General features: G+C 39.3%; 1 protein-coding gene and 1 non-coding gene across 3 annotated transcripts in view; both read left to right on the plus strand.

Annotated features, from left to right (window-relative positions):
• sytl5 (synaptotagmin-like 5) overlaps positions 1 to 17,138 on the plus strand; it is a 52,262-nt gene that overhangs the window by 15,342 nt on the left and 19,782 nt on the right. The window contains exons 2-5 of one of the 2 annotated variants that reach the window (XM_007901404.2): positions 5,143 to 5,358; positions 7,685 to 7,800; positions 8,655 to 8,760; positions 12,089 to 12,223. In XM_007901404.2, the coding sequence (XP_007899595.1) occupies positions 5,143 to 5,358; positions 7,685 to 7,800; positions 8,655 to 8,760; positions 12,089 to 12,223 (573 nt within the window). Of the gene's footprint in view, positions 1 to 5,142; positions 5,359 to 7,684; positions 7,801 to 8,654; positions 8,761 to 12,088; positions 12,224 to 17,138 lie in introns of those variants that run through there. The other variant, XM_042334633.1, reaches the window with a different exon arrangement.
• Positions 3,282 to 3,351, plus strand: trnal-cag. Its single transcript has one exon. It is a non-coding gene; the product is annotated as a tRNA-Leu (tRNA).

Raw genomic sequence — 17,138 nt, forward strand, 5'->3', positions numbered from 1 at the left:
CAGTGGCAGTATCCCACAAACAGTCATGGATTAAGTGACTAAATTATTTTTGAGGAATTATAACCTCAATCCACCCAATCAACGAACAACTGGGTTCCTACTTACTTGCCTAAGATTTCGCCAGGCAGAGAATCGAACTCTCGTCCTCTCACTTGTGAGGCGAGTGCGCTAACTACAATGCAACTGACTCCGGATTGAAGACATATACACAGAGAAAACACTGTTTGGTTTCATAGAATATTATTTTACTTCAATTCAATTACTAAGACGTACAGNAAAAAATATATATATGCGTTCACAAGAAACCAATGTGCTAATTTATGGTTACTCCTTTCTCCTTTCTGGCTATCCTCCCATTCAAATCTTCATCTTTTAGAATAAGTGCTTTTGGAGAGAAATTTTACTTGGATGTTGATTTCATCTATTTTCTTAGCATTTCAGAGCACCCAGAATTTGGCAAATTAGTGATTCTATTTTTAATTTTTAAGCTATTTTCTGTAGTTCTTAAAAGAGCTCACATAAAATTGGTTTCGAAATTCTGACTGAATTTAAAAAATTGTGAAATGGGTCAGCCGCAATAGTGTAAGTAGACAGGTTATGGACCAGGAGTTTGAATTCCAGTTTGTACTGAGCTTGCTGTTCTCAGTGAGGGCTGCATGAGATGGTTAAATTGGTCGTGATCTTCCCAGGATTAGAGAGGGAAGGAACAGCCAGAGTTCCTGCCTGTAGTCCCTCTCCAGCACTCTCTACTGGTTGAGTATGTATGTACCAACTGAATGGAAAGAAGTCATAATTTGCTGTAATGGTCTCTACAGTCAAGTGGCAATCATTGCTCACTCCCAAGGCTCACACATGAACAATGTGATTATAATAACAATGATAATAATGACCATGAACAATTTCTCAGACATCCCAGTACATAAACATGCTGACTCAATCATACAGGGTTTGATTTTACCACCCAATGAATGGTGTATGTTGATGAAGTTGTAAATTTCATCTGACACTTTTTTCTCCTTTTGTTTTTCACCATCCTTGATGTCTGTAAATAGGTTTGGAATTCTTTCCTTAGTATCTGATCTAATCTTTCACAGCCTCACAAGCAGGCAAATTATATGACAATCACCAACACTATGTTTTTTTTAAGGTGTTTACTATGGGATTTTCCATTATAAACGTGTAACAGAAAGATCGCAAGTGTCATTGTTGTATGATCGTCCTCATTGAACTGTGCTTTGTGTCAGTCAAGGCCAGAACTAGTGCAGTGTTGGTAAAATATCTGTGTTGACATGTAATCTGCAAGGAGGGAAGCAAATGATTTTTTTTCTCAAAGAAACATTCTTCAACTAAAATCTCGGTAAATGTATCAATAAATTGAAGCCACGGATTTGTTGATTACCTTGGTCTGATCACTGGTAATGACCGAGATGCTGACTCCTTCAGAATAGAGGGATATAATGCCCCACAGTTTCTCTGCTAATGTCAGTGATATGCCAGGTTCAATCTCGTGAATTTCCAGACAAAATAAATTGTGCCTGGCAGTTTAATCAATCCCATTTTAGTAATTCATTTTGTCACTTGAGCTCTCCAGAGAAATGAAAACATTAATTTGACAACCATTAAATGTCAGTACCTTTATAGTTGTACAGTGGTTATTTCCACTGTTCTCTCATTCACAGTTTAACTGAAACCATTAATACTCAGTTTTAAAAGCTCCTGGAAAATTAATATTAATCTTAACATTAATTTACCATGAAGGTCACATTAGGGAGCAGTTTATCTCCTATGCAGTTAACTTTTCAATCTCAGAAATCGGGAACACTAGAGAAGTGTTGGTTGTATTTTGAACGTATTGCAGGTGAATTACATTTTCTCATCAATAAAGCAATAGTATATATTTTTCTTCTTTTGATAGGCTGGTCAATCCTCCAGCATTATATTTTGCAATCGACTTCCAGCAATGATAAATACTTTAGTGAGGAAAAAAATGACAGTATTTATGCATGATTAAGATTAGATGTAACATTTGCTTCTCTTACATTTGTGTTTTCATACAAAATGCAAGGATTACTATTATAATAATCTATTATGTAAAATTTCAATATTTATTTTCAGTTAGTTATCCCATTCTTTTATTGTTATTCATTTTAGGTCCCATCTGCCTTGTAATTCAGATGGAGATACATACCCTACCTTTGCTTTTTGAAATAAATATGCAGGTTTTCTTCCAGTTATTCTGGCGTTAATTTTGAACTCCTCAACCTTCCCGGGCTCTCCCTCAGACCCTCCGAACCCATTCATAACTTAGGAATTAGTTCGATCCCCAGCTTTCCTTTCGACGACACATCCGTTCCCTAACCAGGACCGTTTTTTTTCACCTCCGTCACATTGTCCGCCCCGTCTGTACCTCACAACCGATGCAGCTGAAACCCTCGTTCATGTCTTTGTCACTTCCCGACTGGAATATTCTAATGCCCTCCTCGCTGGTTTCCCCAGCTCCACCATACATAAAATCCAATTAATTCAAAACTCCGCCGCCTGGATACTCACTCGCACAAAACTCCGTAGCCCCATCACACGAGTCCTTGTTAGGCTCCACTGGCTCCCAATCACCAAACGGATCGATTTCAAGATCCTCTCATTTTTCATTCCCTTGCACCTCCCTACCTAGCGTACCCCCTACTCCACCACCTGCTGCCTCCGTTCGGCTGGCTTCAGCCTCCTGTTTATCCCTCGTGTCCTCCATTCCACCATCGGTGGCTATTTCTTCAGCCACTACACCTGAAACTCTGGAACTCTCTGCCTCAGACCCTCCGCTTTGCCCCGTCCCTCCCCACCTTCAAATCCTGTCTAAAGACCTTCCTTTTTGATCGTGCTTACCCCCGTCCCCCGCCCTCTCCCTCTGGCTCATTATCAGACTCTGCCACTGTAAAGTGCTCCTACCCCCTACCAACCCACCCAGCTCCCTCCGCTCAGCCGGCTCCAGCCTGCTCCATGTCCCCCATTGGCGGGAGAGCCTTCAGCCACTCTGCTCCCAACCTCTGGAATTCCATCCCCAATCACTCCGCCTCACCCCCTCCTTAGCCTCCTTCAAGTCCCGCCTCAAAACCCTCCTCTTCGACCATGCCATTGGTCACCTCTCTTCCCCTCCCCTCCCTTCTCCTTCCCTGACCCCAGCTCGAGTCTGAAATGCTATACGCCATCCAGCGCCTTGGGACGTCCTCCCGACGTGAAAGACGCTATACAAATGTAATCTTGCTGTTGTTATATGTTTTGTGTAGTCCTGTAGCTCAGTGGTTAGAGCACTCGCCTCAGAAGCGAGAGACCTGGGTTCAATTCCCGGCAGGGGAAACGTTGGGCAAGTTTTCTTACTCCACACGCCTCTGTTTACCTAACAGTAAGTAGGAACCCGGTTGTTAGTCGATTGGTGGATCACTTTTCTGGGGGTAATAATTTCTTCAAAAATTTATTTAAAAAAAAAAAAATTGGTCACTTCAATCCACGATTGTTTGTGGGACACTGCTGTCTGCAATTGTTTGCCGCATTTCGCCCATAAAGTATGCAGTAAATTCACTTTACTGTGAAGCTGCTTGAGACATCTCAAAGATGTGATAAAGGCGCTATATCAAATGCAAGCATTATTATTATGTTCATCTCATTGTTATTTGTGGGTCATTTCTTTGGCAGATGAATTTCCATGTTTTCATACATCTGTATACTACTTAATTTCTAATCTATTGAAATTTGAGACATTTTATTTTACATTAAAGGCACTATATAAATGCAATTATTCAGTACATTTACAATATGTAGTGTGTTTCATGTCAGCAGGATGTCTCAAGGCGTTTGATGCAATTATAATTATTAAAGGTAAAGGGTGATACCTTTAATTACCAGTGGAATGACAAATAGTAGGAACATGAAAAGCAGCTTTATATGACATAAGAAGGTATAGTAATATGTAATAGAAACATATTAATAATTCATGACTCATCCATAATTCTGTCATTGTTATCAGAGTTTCATTGCAGAAAGAAGTCTAGGTAACTGGAGTTACAAGAAACAAAAATACATTAGTATTTGCAGTGAAATATATGAATACAAATGCTAATGTTATAATTACAGACCTTCTGGTGAGTCATGATACAGTCACTATATTATAATAATAATAATAATAATAATCCTTGCATTTGATATAGCGCTTTTCACGTCGGGAGGACGTCCCAAAGCGCTTCACAGAACACACTGTAAAGTGAATTGACTGTATGTTTGTGGGCGAACGCGGCAGCCAATTGCGCACAGCAATGTCCCACAAACAGTCGTAGATTGAAAATGACCAATTTATTATTGTTTTGTTTTTTGGAGGGATTATTATTAGGCGTGTGGAGTAAGGAAACTTGCCCAAGGTTTCGCCCTGCCGGGAATTGAACTCAGGTCTCTCACTTGCAAAGCGAGTGCTCTAACCACTGAGCTACAGGACTCCATATTGGTACTTAAGAGTGAAAATGTCCCTCACCCGGCCTGCCCCACCATCAGCAGTTGGGCCTTTAGACTCACTGCCCCCACCCTTTGGAACTCCATCCCACATTCCCTTCGCCTTGCTCCCTTCCTTGCCTCCTTCAATAGAAACAGAGAAACAAGAGCAGGCTCTTAAGCCCCTCGAGTCTGTTCTGTGATTCTATAAGATCATGGCTGATCTGTACCTCAAGTCCAATTACCCACCCTTGCCCCGTATCCCTTAATATCCTGACTAAGGCTCTAGTTAGTTCAAGCATCATTTCCTCTCCTTTTATTCCAGTCCCCTTTAGATAAAGGCCAACATCTTTTTAATTACTTTTTTGTACCTGTGAGCTAATTTATTGTTGTTGATGTTCTATTGGAGTATATTTGGAAATGTTACCAAATTCTGTTATTAATGGGACAATCAGCCCTATGAGCATAGTTTTCATATATTGAGTCAATATCACTCTTACATCAGAGTGACTATAGTCTAGGTTAGACCGTGCTTACGGCCACCTCCCATATCCCCCGGATCAGAGTCAGGCTCCACCGCTCTGAGATGCTGCCCTGCGGGGAGGGCACTATATAAGTGCAAGTTGTTGTTGTATTAAATCATTGAGAGATTCTTCTGTTTTCTTACAGGAAATTAAAGAATGAGCTTATTAGGATCCGTGGTTCAGGGGTGAATCGAAGAAATCAGCAAATTAATGACAGAGCCTGTAAACGATGCCAAAAAACTCTAGGGCTTATCTTCTGCAGAGGGGATATGTGCCAGATATGCAATGAACGTGTGTGTACGGAGTGTCGCATTGTGAGTGAAGATGGGTCCTGGAAATGCAACATGTGTGCAAAAATGGCGTATGTATTTGAACTCGATGAAAAGATTAGAAACAACTCAAATATTAGTAAATGTATTTTTTGACTAAATATACTTTACCAAAATAAGTTCTGAAGAATTGGAGCTTTACGTCCTTGATCAAATTCCTATGGCCCTCGAACTCCAAATGACGTATGGAACAGGCTCACAGCTCTGTTCCTTACTGTATCAATTGAATTCCAAGGATACATTCCAATTGCTTTGAAGCCAAAGCAAGCAGATTTGCACTTGGCCACAGATTGAGCAAACTGTGATCAAGTGTTCAATTGTGTTACATGCAAAATCCTTCCCAAACTCCACTACCAATAATAACTAGAGTGATTATATACACAATCATTAAGCATAAGTATTCTAATATCTGAAGTTCATTGGATGGTTATAAACTTCAATGTGTTTGTTAATTGAATTCAATGTTATAAATTGTCATTATTATATAAAAAAAGAAACTAATTATAATACTGTGCCACAATCATTCCGAAACACATCTCAGTAGTCAGAAAATAAAACAGACGGCTTGCCCAATAGGTAAACCAAGAATCAAGTTGATCTGTATAAACCAAGAAGATCCTTAGTTCGATATCTTGTCAATGCTGAGTTCATCTGTCTCCCTGGGTTGGGTTGGTTAGAGGGGCACCATAGTTGCATTTATCATAATGTATGACAATAACTGTCAGTTTTCATGGCTTACCACTGTTCAGTAACTCCTAATTACAAAGTGCCATATATGGATATCAGAAAAAAACAGACAGGTTTCAGTTTTGTACAACAAAGATCGTCGAATATCTTTCCCTTAGGCTAAAACAGGAAAGTCATGGGTTTGGTACTGAAGGGCTGTTCGTGCTCATGGAACCATAACTTATCAGCGAGACAGCATTATTACTGTGCGTTCCCGATTTGAATAACTCAAGGCCTAGTCGCACAGTGCATTTGCCCACTGAGCCATCAGAGAAAGATTTTGCATATTTTTAAACTATTTGATGTTAATGATTAAGTGTTTCAACTTAAAATAGAATACATTGTTACATGGGAGGGGGGAAGAGATGCATAGAATAAACTATCAACAGACCTAATATCATAACACACTTGGAAATTCTTTCCTTGTGTATTATTTTTCTAATTTTCGCCCACAAAACACAACACAGTTGCTACACTTTATAGTATATTTACACCGGAGTCCTGTAGCATAGTGGTTAGAGCGCTCGCCTCGCAAGTGAATGAACCTGGGTTCAATTCCCGGGCAGGGCGAAACCTTAGGCAAGTTTCCTTACTCCACACACATGCCTCTGTTTACCTAGCAGTGAGTAGGAACCTGTTTGTTAGCCAGTCGCTTTCTAGGGGTAATGATCTCTTCAAAATAATAATAGTAATTTGTTCACTCTAACCACGATTGTTTGAGGGACACTGCTGTGCACAATTGACTGCTGCGTTTCGCCCACAAAACACATAGTCACTACGCTTTACAGTGTATCCTGTGAAACGCTTTGAGACGTCTCAAAATTGTGAAAAGGCACTATATCAAATGCAAGGATTATTATTATTATTTCTCCCCCATATCTCTTCTGTACATAGATTAAATATTATTATTATGTTATCTAATTTCAGACAGCACTATTGTATATTTACTGATTTAACATTGTTCTCATCCAAGAAGATCCTTTGTTCGCATCTCATGTCAGGACCCCAGGGTTCACATCCATCACTCCAGGCTAGATGCAGAGTAAAGTTCTCTCCACTCAATATGTATTGACCACATTCCCAATGAAACAGTAAGCTTTTGAGTCAGATTTGTGCTGAAATCTGAACAGTATTATGCCATGCGCATGTGCTAAATAGATTCTGGGTGCAGGCTATCTAAATTCATTTTAGTTTTGGGAGCTTAAAAAGACTTTGGAGTGAAAATAACAGTCAACCTCACAAAGCACACTGACATGTGACAACAATGGCAATGACTCTTGGCACAAAAAATGTGAAGCTTCAGATCCTAAGAGAATAGATATTAAAATGTATCTATAATGCCCCAGAGCATGTCAGAAATGGTATTATTTGAAAAGAAATCTCTTTGTAAATATTGTTGACAGGAACTACTATTTTTCTCCGAAACAATGCATTTACAATTTTGAGTCATGAGAATATTCCACTAATGGATGTTTTTAAACATTCCCAAGCCATTTAACTTAAACAGTTAAGTAGTTAGAGATTGTATGAAAAGACATTGAGAACATTCAAAATGTGGAGTGCATATTCTTGATTATTCCTTGCTTGGGCTTGCAGATGTTATTGTTCTAGCATTTCATTTTGTTTTAACAGAGAGTTGAGGGTAGTTACCGGTGAGTGGTTTTTTGAAGAAAGGTCAAAGCGATTTCAACCTGCAATGGTGATGGGAAGTGAAGTTATTAAACAGTCCATCAACAGGAAAACGATAGGTGGGTGCAACACATTTATGAATGGGGTGAGACACTATAGATTAACCTTTCTCTCTTTCTCTGTCACTGGGAGCAATTGTTATATATTGCAAAGGCTTTCTGTAACTCTTAAGTTAGTATGTGCTCCCAATTGAAATGTCATATGATCTAAAACTGCACCCTCTCTCAGCTGGCACAATCATGCAGTGGAGGTAGAACAATGAAAACACTGGGGAACAGAAGAATGTTTATCTCCCACCAATCCCCTCATTCTGAGTTGCTCTTATTTCAGTTTCACTGTTAAACAAACTGTAACTGGGACTCTGTGTGCATTTCATCACCCTTGTTTTTCTCACTCCCAAAATTGGTCAATCACACCAGAAGCAGTCCTGCCCCCAGGTATCAGGGTTGTTTCATTCACCCTGCCCAAATGCAATTTTTGCTTCAAGAATGCTTTTGCACCAGGTGAAGAGGTTTGTAGTGGTGAAGGAAGGGTATACTGAATTCCAGATTGGCCTCCCCAGTCATAAAAAGCATTGACTACCATTTCAACCTTGTAATAATTAGATATTTCTTGAGTTTTTCTTCATACCATGTGATGTTAATGAAATAGGAACCCCATGTGTAGGTGTACATGGACCTTCAAAACAATTCTAATGAGTGCTGTATTTGGCAGATCCGGGGGAAGAAGAGTTTTTTTTGGATAGTGTCTCAGTATAGTACTTCTGGCCTTCAATGCTACACACATATGCTAAGCACTGCTTCCATTTGTGACACTGCAACTAAGGTGAACAGTCTGGTAAATATAGAAAATAGGGTTGTAATTTTTATTTATTTAGAAAGTGGAATTAAATTTTATATTTTTTCCTGATCAGATGATAAAACACAGCACTCAAAACAATATCTAGAGGAAGTTTCAAAGACCCCCACACTAACAAAAAATGATAAGAAGATTGTACCAGATGCACTCAGACGGCTCAAGTAAGTAAAAAATTAATCTCCGGGATCTATTCATTGTTTTATGCTGAACCCCTTAATGTAGTCTTATCTCAAATTAAAAAGCTGCATTTTTTGATTTCATTGAAATAGCTGAATATGTCATTAGGTGATTACATACATAATTAAAGAACACATTGACAAAAAGGCTGCAAGATGGAGGGAAACATTTGTTTCTTTCTGGTAACTGTTCTCTTAATTTCGCCCCTTCCTTGCTCACTTCCTTTAGATTTCGCCCACAAAAAACAGTCAATCCATTTTAAATATATTCTATAATGCACTTTGAGATGTATCAATGACATGATAAGGCGCTATATCAAACTCAAGGATTATTGTTATAAGATGATATCCCACCTAAAGGGTGCTCTATAAGTGCAAGTTGTTGAAAGCATCTGACCCTTTTACCCCAATCTTGGAGCAGCTCCAATATTGTCGATCATCCTAGGCCACCAATGGTACTCAACAACAACAACAAGATTCCATTTATAAAGCGCCTTTCACGTCAGGAGGACGTCCCAAGGCGCTGCACAGTTGGGTCATGACCCGAGCAGGGGGGAAATGGTCAGGGTGAGGGGAGGGAAGGGAGGGAGCAAGGAGGGGGGAAATGGTCAGGGTGAGGGGAGGGAAGGGAGGGAGCGAGGAGGGGGAAGAGAGTCGAGAGGGGAGCTGAAGGCACGGTCAAAGAGAAAGGTTTTGAGACCGGCCTTGAAGGAGGAAAGGGAGGAAGCAAGGCAAAGGCACTGGGGGATGGAGTTCCAGAGCCTGGGGGCTGAGAGGCTGAAGGCCCGACCACTGATGGTAGGGCGGTTGGGGCGGGGGACGTGGAGCAGACCAGAGCCAGAGGAACGGAGGGTACGGGCAGGTAGGTAGGGGGATAGTAGGTTGGAGAGGTAGGAGGGAGCAAGGCCGTGAATGGCCTTGTAGGTGAGGATGAGGATCTTGAAATCAAAGTGGCCGTTATTAATTATTTTCAGTCACCGAATCTCACATATTCTTACACTGATAGTCTCTGCATCTCTTGAGGTCTAATTTTGATATTTTTGACAGTTTATCTTAATAAGGAATATGAGTCGTGCAAATGGCATTTTCCAGTAACCAGAAGTAGATCACAAGAACTTGTGGGAACTCCAACATAATTTACTTCTGGAGTGAGTTCCCTTGGAAAGATGAAAACTCTAACAGGATTCCTTAATAATGGATTATACTAAGAAATACTGCAAATGAATCCCCCAGATCTTTGATATTGCTCCGTAGCTGATATGACTGCCCACAGACATATTCTTGCTCCCTGCCCATAGAACCCTTGTGAGACGAACATTAGCATGAATAAATACAAACAAACAGAAACCATCAAAATCTTACAACAGTAGGTGGAAGTATCATAATTTAATTGTGGGGTCCTGTAGTTCAATGGTTGCAGAACTCGCCTCTCAAGCAAGTGACCTGGGTTAGATTCCCGGCAGGGCGAAATGTTGGGCAAGTTTCCTTACTCCACACACCTCTGTTTACCTAGCAGTAAGTAGGAACCCAGTTGTTAGTCGATTGGTGGATCGCTTTTCTGGGGAAAATAATCCCCCCCAAAAAAATAGTTTGGTTACTCAATCACAGTTTGTGGGACACTGCTATGCACAATTGGGTGCTGCGTTTCGTCCACAAATGTACAGTCAATTTACTTTACAGTATATTCTGTGAAGCGCTTTGAGACGTCTAGAAGACATGACAAGGTGCTATATCAAATGCAAGGATTATTATTAATCTTCGTTTGGAAGAAGTGCCAGAGTTTTTATAAAGGTGAAGATACCATTTACTCTCCCCCACCCCCCCCAACAGTTATTGTTACTGAATAAAATTTGAAAATGTGAAGCTTCCTAATGACTCTTTGGGAAAAATACTGCACTCAGCCTTTCTTATTCATATGTGAGTCTCGTCAATGATTGTCATATAAATTAGCTGGTGTTCCACTAACTAGCACTTGAAAGCCACGATCTGTGAGTCGGAAGTCCGACACTATGGGACTGGCTTTTATTTCACTGGTGAGAACATCAAAGGTTTGACTCACTCCCGCCCCTCAACCATCACCACCCTATTTAATTAATATTCAATGAACTGCAAATTTGAACTCAGGGTACATTGGAACCTTTCTCTATTATGTCCCAATAATTACCTTAACGCCAACATCACAAGAGAACACCTATTGTATCTGTGTCACATTTCTGCTTTCTACACTATTTATACTTGTGGCATTATAATGTGAACAAGATTTCTAATATTTTTAAATAATGCAGGCTAGATTCAAACCCTGGTGACAGATATGATATTATTATTATTATAGGAAAAAACAGTGTGAAAATCCTTTGTGCTACACCCAAAGTTTAGCAGCCCTTCTGTGCTAATGTAGCCCAATTTCACTTAATAATAATAATAATAATCCTTGCATTTGATATAGCGCTTTTCACGTCAGGAGGACGTCCCAAAGCGCTTCACAGAACACACTGTAAAGTGAATTGACTATATATTTGTGGGCGAACGCGGCAGCCAATTGCGCACAGCAATGTCCCACAAACAGTCGTAGATTGAAAATGACCAATTTTTATTATTGTTTTTGTTTTTGGAGGGATTATTATTAGGCGTGTGGAGTAAGCAAACTTGCCCAAGGTTTCGCCCTGCCTGGAATTGAACTCGGGTCTCTCGCTTGCAAAGCGAGTGCTCTAACCACTGAGCTACAGGAATCCACTTGTAGTTGTTGAGCCTTTCTGATATTGTGGTTGCCACTGTTGCAATCTCTGATCACTGTTAGCTCACCAGTAATTTTCGGATTTTTTTTTATCCTGTCACACTAGTTTGGGATTTTTTTTTCTCCTTGTGAGTATTAATTTCTTACTCTGCTGGAAAACAGCTTCTGGCAAAACCGCACAGCTTATTTTTTCATGCATGGGATCAAGTAACCTCACCCAAACATTGGTTCATTGGTATGCTGCTGTGCAATGAAAAAACATTGACAATAATAATAATTTTTCTAAAAGCCAAACTAATCTTAACTCTTTAAGAACAATTTCAATGTTTCTGCATGAAACATCAGCAATATTTGTAATGGTCACCAATCGCAGAAAAATTGGTAGAAGGGGTTTCCATCTTTTCTTTATGGGTTATTGTTTTTGCTTCTGAATCTCATGAGATTTTGCTCAGTTCCGGTAATAAGCAGGTTTAGGAAGGTATAAAAATGCATTTAAAAACTAACAAGGAAGAATTAAAAATCTGGTTGGTAATGGTCATTGTATTTTCTTCTGTTATATGGCATCTTCTTTCCTGAAAGAAAACATGGCAAATCCAAATTGAAATTACAGAACGAGAAAGGACTAGACACAAAGTCTGAGGATGGAAGAAACTCATCTTATGCAGGCTCAGACTTTGAAATGGACAGCATGCATTCTGTACCTTGGTCTGGCAGGTAATTCATTAGACACATACAAAATTAATGACAGATTGCTATTCTTAACAATTGAGATTTGATAGTATAATCGATCAAAGATCAAGTTGCTGTATTATAGTAAAGGAATCTTATGGTGGTCCATCTGTATTAGAGTGTTCATGTATAGAATATTATTCATACAAATTAATATATGTGGCCAATTGACTTTGTCATTAAATTAAGCTGAGAGGGCCATTGACATTGTCGTATTCTTTCAAGAATTAAATCACCCTGTGAGCTATTAAATTGTAACATTAAAACAGTGCTGTTCCATATCTTCTTTTGTTTCAAATGGAAGGAGAGTCTCCCTTCAGAGTGCTCCCCTAACTTCATTGGAAAACGATTTCTTGCCATTACAAAATCCTGATGTTATGCAGACAGCTGGCCAAGCCTCGCAGGTTCTCCTGTGGTGACTTGGAGCCATTTTATGCCCCAAGTATCTTTATTACCAAGGAGTCATTTGCTTTATAGCAGCCAGAAGCTGCTTAGGAAAACACAGATCTGGCTAGCAGTAACCAACTGGTTTTTGCAGTGTTGGACAGTTCCGGATCATTTTTCAGGACAGAATAAACTGGCTGCTCCCATGTGGGAATGAACTGGCTGCTCCCATGTGGGAGGAGATGGGTCCCAGTGATTATTGAATATAGCATTCAATGATTTTTAACAATATCCTTTTTGAATAAGATTAGGAGTTTGCTGCCTCTGTGCTTTCGCTTCCTGTTTAGATAAAGGAACTGATTTAGAAAGAAATAGAAAGCTTCTTTGCTGTACTAACATATATCAGAGGACAACTGATTAATGATTTGATGAAATGCAAACACCAACATTTTAGATTCCATCATACCAAAGAACTCAATTTGAGTTTTCTTCTTCCTTGCCATTGAGCTATGAAGTCAGTGAATATGCTATACAGTAGTTTGCTTCCCCAGAGCATTTCAAATGCAAGGATTATTATTATTATTATTGGCTAGAGCACTCACCTCACAAGTGAGAGAACCGAGTTCTATTCCCGAGCACAACAAAACATTTACCTCGCAGAAAATAGTTGTTAGTCAATTGGCGAATTTCTCTTCTGGGGGTAATAATCCCTTCAAAACATTTTTTTTTAATTGGGAGCTCAATCCACGACTGTTTGTGGGACACTTTAGTGCGCAATTGGCTGCTTATTGTTCCCGCGTGTCACCTACAGAATATACTTTATGATATATCCTGTGAAGTGCTTTGCGACATCTCAATGATGTGATTAGGCTGGAAGAGATTAAATGCTTTGCAAAAACAGGACACTAACAAACTGATGAGAAGGCTTGTGAAATATGTCATTAAAGGGAAGGAAAATTAAAGGCCAAATTATTTACAAAAACATTATCCCCCAGTAATCATGAAAAAAACTGATTACATTTTTTAGTTGGTAGAATAATGGTTAATAACATAGTTTGCCTGCCACAGAAGCCTATAATTTCTTTACTCCCATCCTGGGCCACTCTTATCATAGAATCATAGAATTATATAGCACAGAAGAAGGCCATTCAGCCTATCGTGTCTGTGCTGGCTCTTTGAAAAGAGCTATCCAATTCAATCCCACTCCCCCGCTCTCTCCCCATAGCCCTACAAACTTGTCCTCCCCCAATAATTATCTACTTCTCTCTTAAAAGTTGTTATCGAATCGGCTTCCACCACCCTTTCAGGCAATGGAGTCCAGATCCAAATAACTGGCTGTGTGAAAAAATTTATTCTCACCTCCCTTCTGCTTCTTTTAACAACTATTTTAAATCGGTGCCCTCGAGTTACCGACCCACCCTCCAGTGGAAATAATTTCTCCTTGTTCACCCTATCGAATCCCCTCACAATTTGAAAACTTCTGTTAAGTCTTCTCTTAACCTTCTCTGCTCCAAGGAGAATCATCTTAGCTTCTCCAGCCTCTCCTGATAAATGAAGTCCTCAATCCTGGTACCATCCTGGTAAATCTCCTTTGCACCCTCTCCAATGCCTTGACATCCTTCCTAAATTGTGGTGCCCAGAACTGAACACAGTACTGTAGCTGAGCCCTAACCAGTGTTTTATAAAGGTTCATCATAACTTCCTGACTTTTGTATTCTATGCCCCTATTTATAAAGCCTAGTATCCCGTATGCTTTTTTAGCATTTTTTATCTACCTGTCCTGCCACCTTCAAAGATTTACTTATATGAACCCCCAGGACTCTCTGTTCCTTCACCCCCTTTACGATTGTACCATCATCTTATATTGCCTCTCCTCATTCTTCCTTCCAAAATGCATCACTTCATATTTCTCCACATTAAATTTCATCTGCCACGTGTCTGCCCATGTTACCAGTCTGTCTATGCCCATGTGCAGTCTGCTACTATCATCCTCACTGTTTACTACTTTCCCCTAGCTTAGTATCATCTGCAAACTTGGAAATTGTGCTCCCTATATCCAAGTCCTGGTCATTTATATAGATCAAAAACAGCAGTGGTCCCAATACTGACCCCTGGGGGACACCACCTCACACTTCCCTCCCTTCAGAAAAACAACCATTCACCATCACTCTCTGCTTTGTGTCTCCCAGCCAGTTCTGTATTCATACTGCAACTGTCCCTTTAAATACCGTGAGCTTCTATTTTGCTTACAAGTCTCTAGTGATATATATTAATGGTGCCACACCCACAGCTCCATACATTTGTATGGAAGCCCATGCTATGGACCAGTATGGAGACCAGCATCAAAGTACCTATCTGGAAATGCTAGCACATATTATGATACCAGAATTTTGGAGGTGTGATTTAAACCAAGATTGATCTGCAGAAGGCACATGGTACAATCATTTATGAGCATAAGTAGGCATTGATTCGTGAGATACAATGTTACAGGGAACACTCTTTTAAGTGGCAATTTTTCATGTAGTCGCTTTGCAGTTCATGTTGGCAATCTACTTCATGGTAAGAATCATCACAGCCCAGCTAGACTAATTATATTATAACAATAATTATAATGATCTTGATTTGAGAGAGCACGAGTTCAAATTGTAATGTCTCTGATAAGTTATTAAATTGCATGAAGTAGCACATCACTGCAGGAGTATTCTGATGCAGAACTATAATAATTTTCCCATCCAGCTCAGAGGAAAGACTTGTTGCTTTTTAGCTGCAGATACTACAATTAGTCATTCCCGAATCAATCCTTTAAACACTTTTATTCAGTGAACAGTGCAAATTGTTTGCTCAGTCGAAATCTGAAACAAGACTTTTTTAAAAGCAATTTGGAAAAAAAAGGTAATTGTATTGCTGCAAATTAGAAATTGTAGCCTTGAGCTCGTCTTCTGTGACTTGTCAGACTGAGATTCATTTCAAAGAAAGAGAAAAGACTTGAGTGGGCTTAAAACTATCAGAGTAGTTACTATTTTGTGTTATGTATTAACTTATAATAAATAATATTATTAATATGTACTAATTTGGTCTCTGAATGAAGTATACCCTCAACTTGAGCTGTTAATGCAACAGAGTTTGAGGCTTGATCTCACCTTTCCAGGTTACCTAATAGATACAGCAGAGTGGGAGGCATTGTTATGATTGATTGTGGCTTGCATTCATTAATATTGTAAAGCTAACAATAGAAATAATACATTATGTCCCTAGGCTCAATTTGAATGCTTAGCCATTCCTGCCCCTTCAACTTACATTTCACATAATCTTTCCTTCCTCTGTATTGCTGAGTCTTGGCATCTCTGCCCACTACTCCCTCTATTTCTATCATCCACATTTTGGCCTTTGTGGAAAATTCACAGTTCTAATTTTATACAATCCAATTCAAATTATTGCACGCCAAAAAGCAAAAATCTCTTGAAAATCTTCTGCTGTCATTATACATGAAATAATCTTCTGAATCAAAATTCAGTGGAAAAAATGCTGACCAATTCAGTCTTCATAATTACAACCACCTCAGAATTAGACCAGAACTGTGAGTTCTCTGTCAGAAGGTACTCAGTCCTGTAGCATTAATAGTGTCCGCACAGGTGCCCGGGCTGAACTGATCCACACTCAGTTTGTGACATTCTCCTGCAAAATAAAGAAACAAAAACCATAGTTATAAGGAAATAAAGGTACATAAAATAATTAACAAAATAATAAAAAGTGAGACAGAAAGAAAAGTCATAAGCATAGAAAAGGTGAATTAATGAAGTAATAGGAAAAGAACAAAGGATAAATAAGAGGAAATAGCTAAAGAGACACAAGGCAGAAAGAAAGACAGATCAACAACAAAATTACATTTGCACAGTGCCTTTCACGTCGGGAGGATGTCCCAATGCGCTGGAGGAGAAGAAGAATAGACGAGGCACACAGCAAACGGGAGAGAGTTAGAATGAGTTTTCAAATAGGAAAGTGTTTTTTGTTACTTCAGATTAAATGGGATACAGAAAGAATAGCCTCACAATAGACCTCCATTGGAAGGAATTCAGTCACCCTGACGATATCCATTCAGCGATGTAGCACGACTCTGAACCCACTGGAGGCTGTTTTCCACAGCTAATTATAAACAGCAATTACGCATCAATGCACAACGGCTAAACTACCCTATAATGATGGTTATGGTTGAGCCCAACAAAAATAACATTTGCATTTTCAACGTTAGATCCAGATGCAATATAATTCAGAGTTGAAGTATGATTAAAGTATGATGCATATACTCTGGTCTATCAAACAGAAATCATTTAAAGCAGTTTCATAATGGAAATTTCATTATGAAAATACAATATGAAGATCACTATTTTAAACGATCAGGATATGTCAAACTCCAAAGACTCTTTTGGCACATTGATTCCTGTAAGGGGATTACTTTGGCAGCAGATGAAAGAGGACATAAAAAGAAGCAGCTGGAAAAAGCCTTTATTCTTTTTAT

Source organism: Callorhinchus milii, unplaced genomic scaffold (assembly GCF_018977255.1).
Source record: "Callorhinchus milii isolate IMCB2004 unplaced genomic scaffold, IMCB_Cmil_1.0 Scaffold4, whole genome shotgun sequence".
Classification (NCBI taxonomy): Eukaryota; Metazoa; Chordata; class Chondrichthyes; order Chimaeriformes; family Callorhinchidae; genus Callorhinchus; species Callorhinchus milii.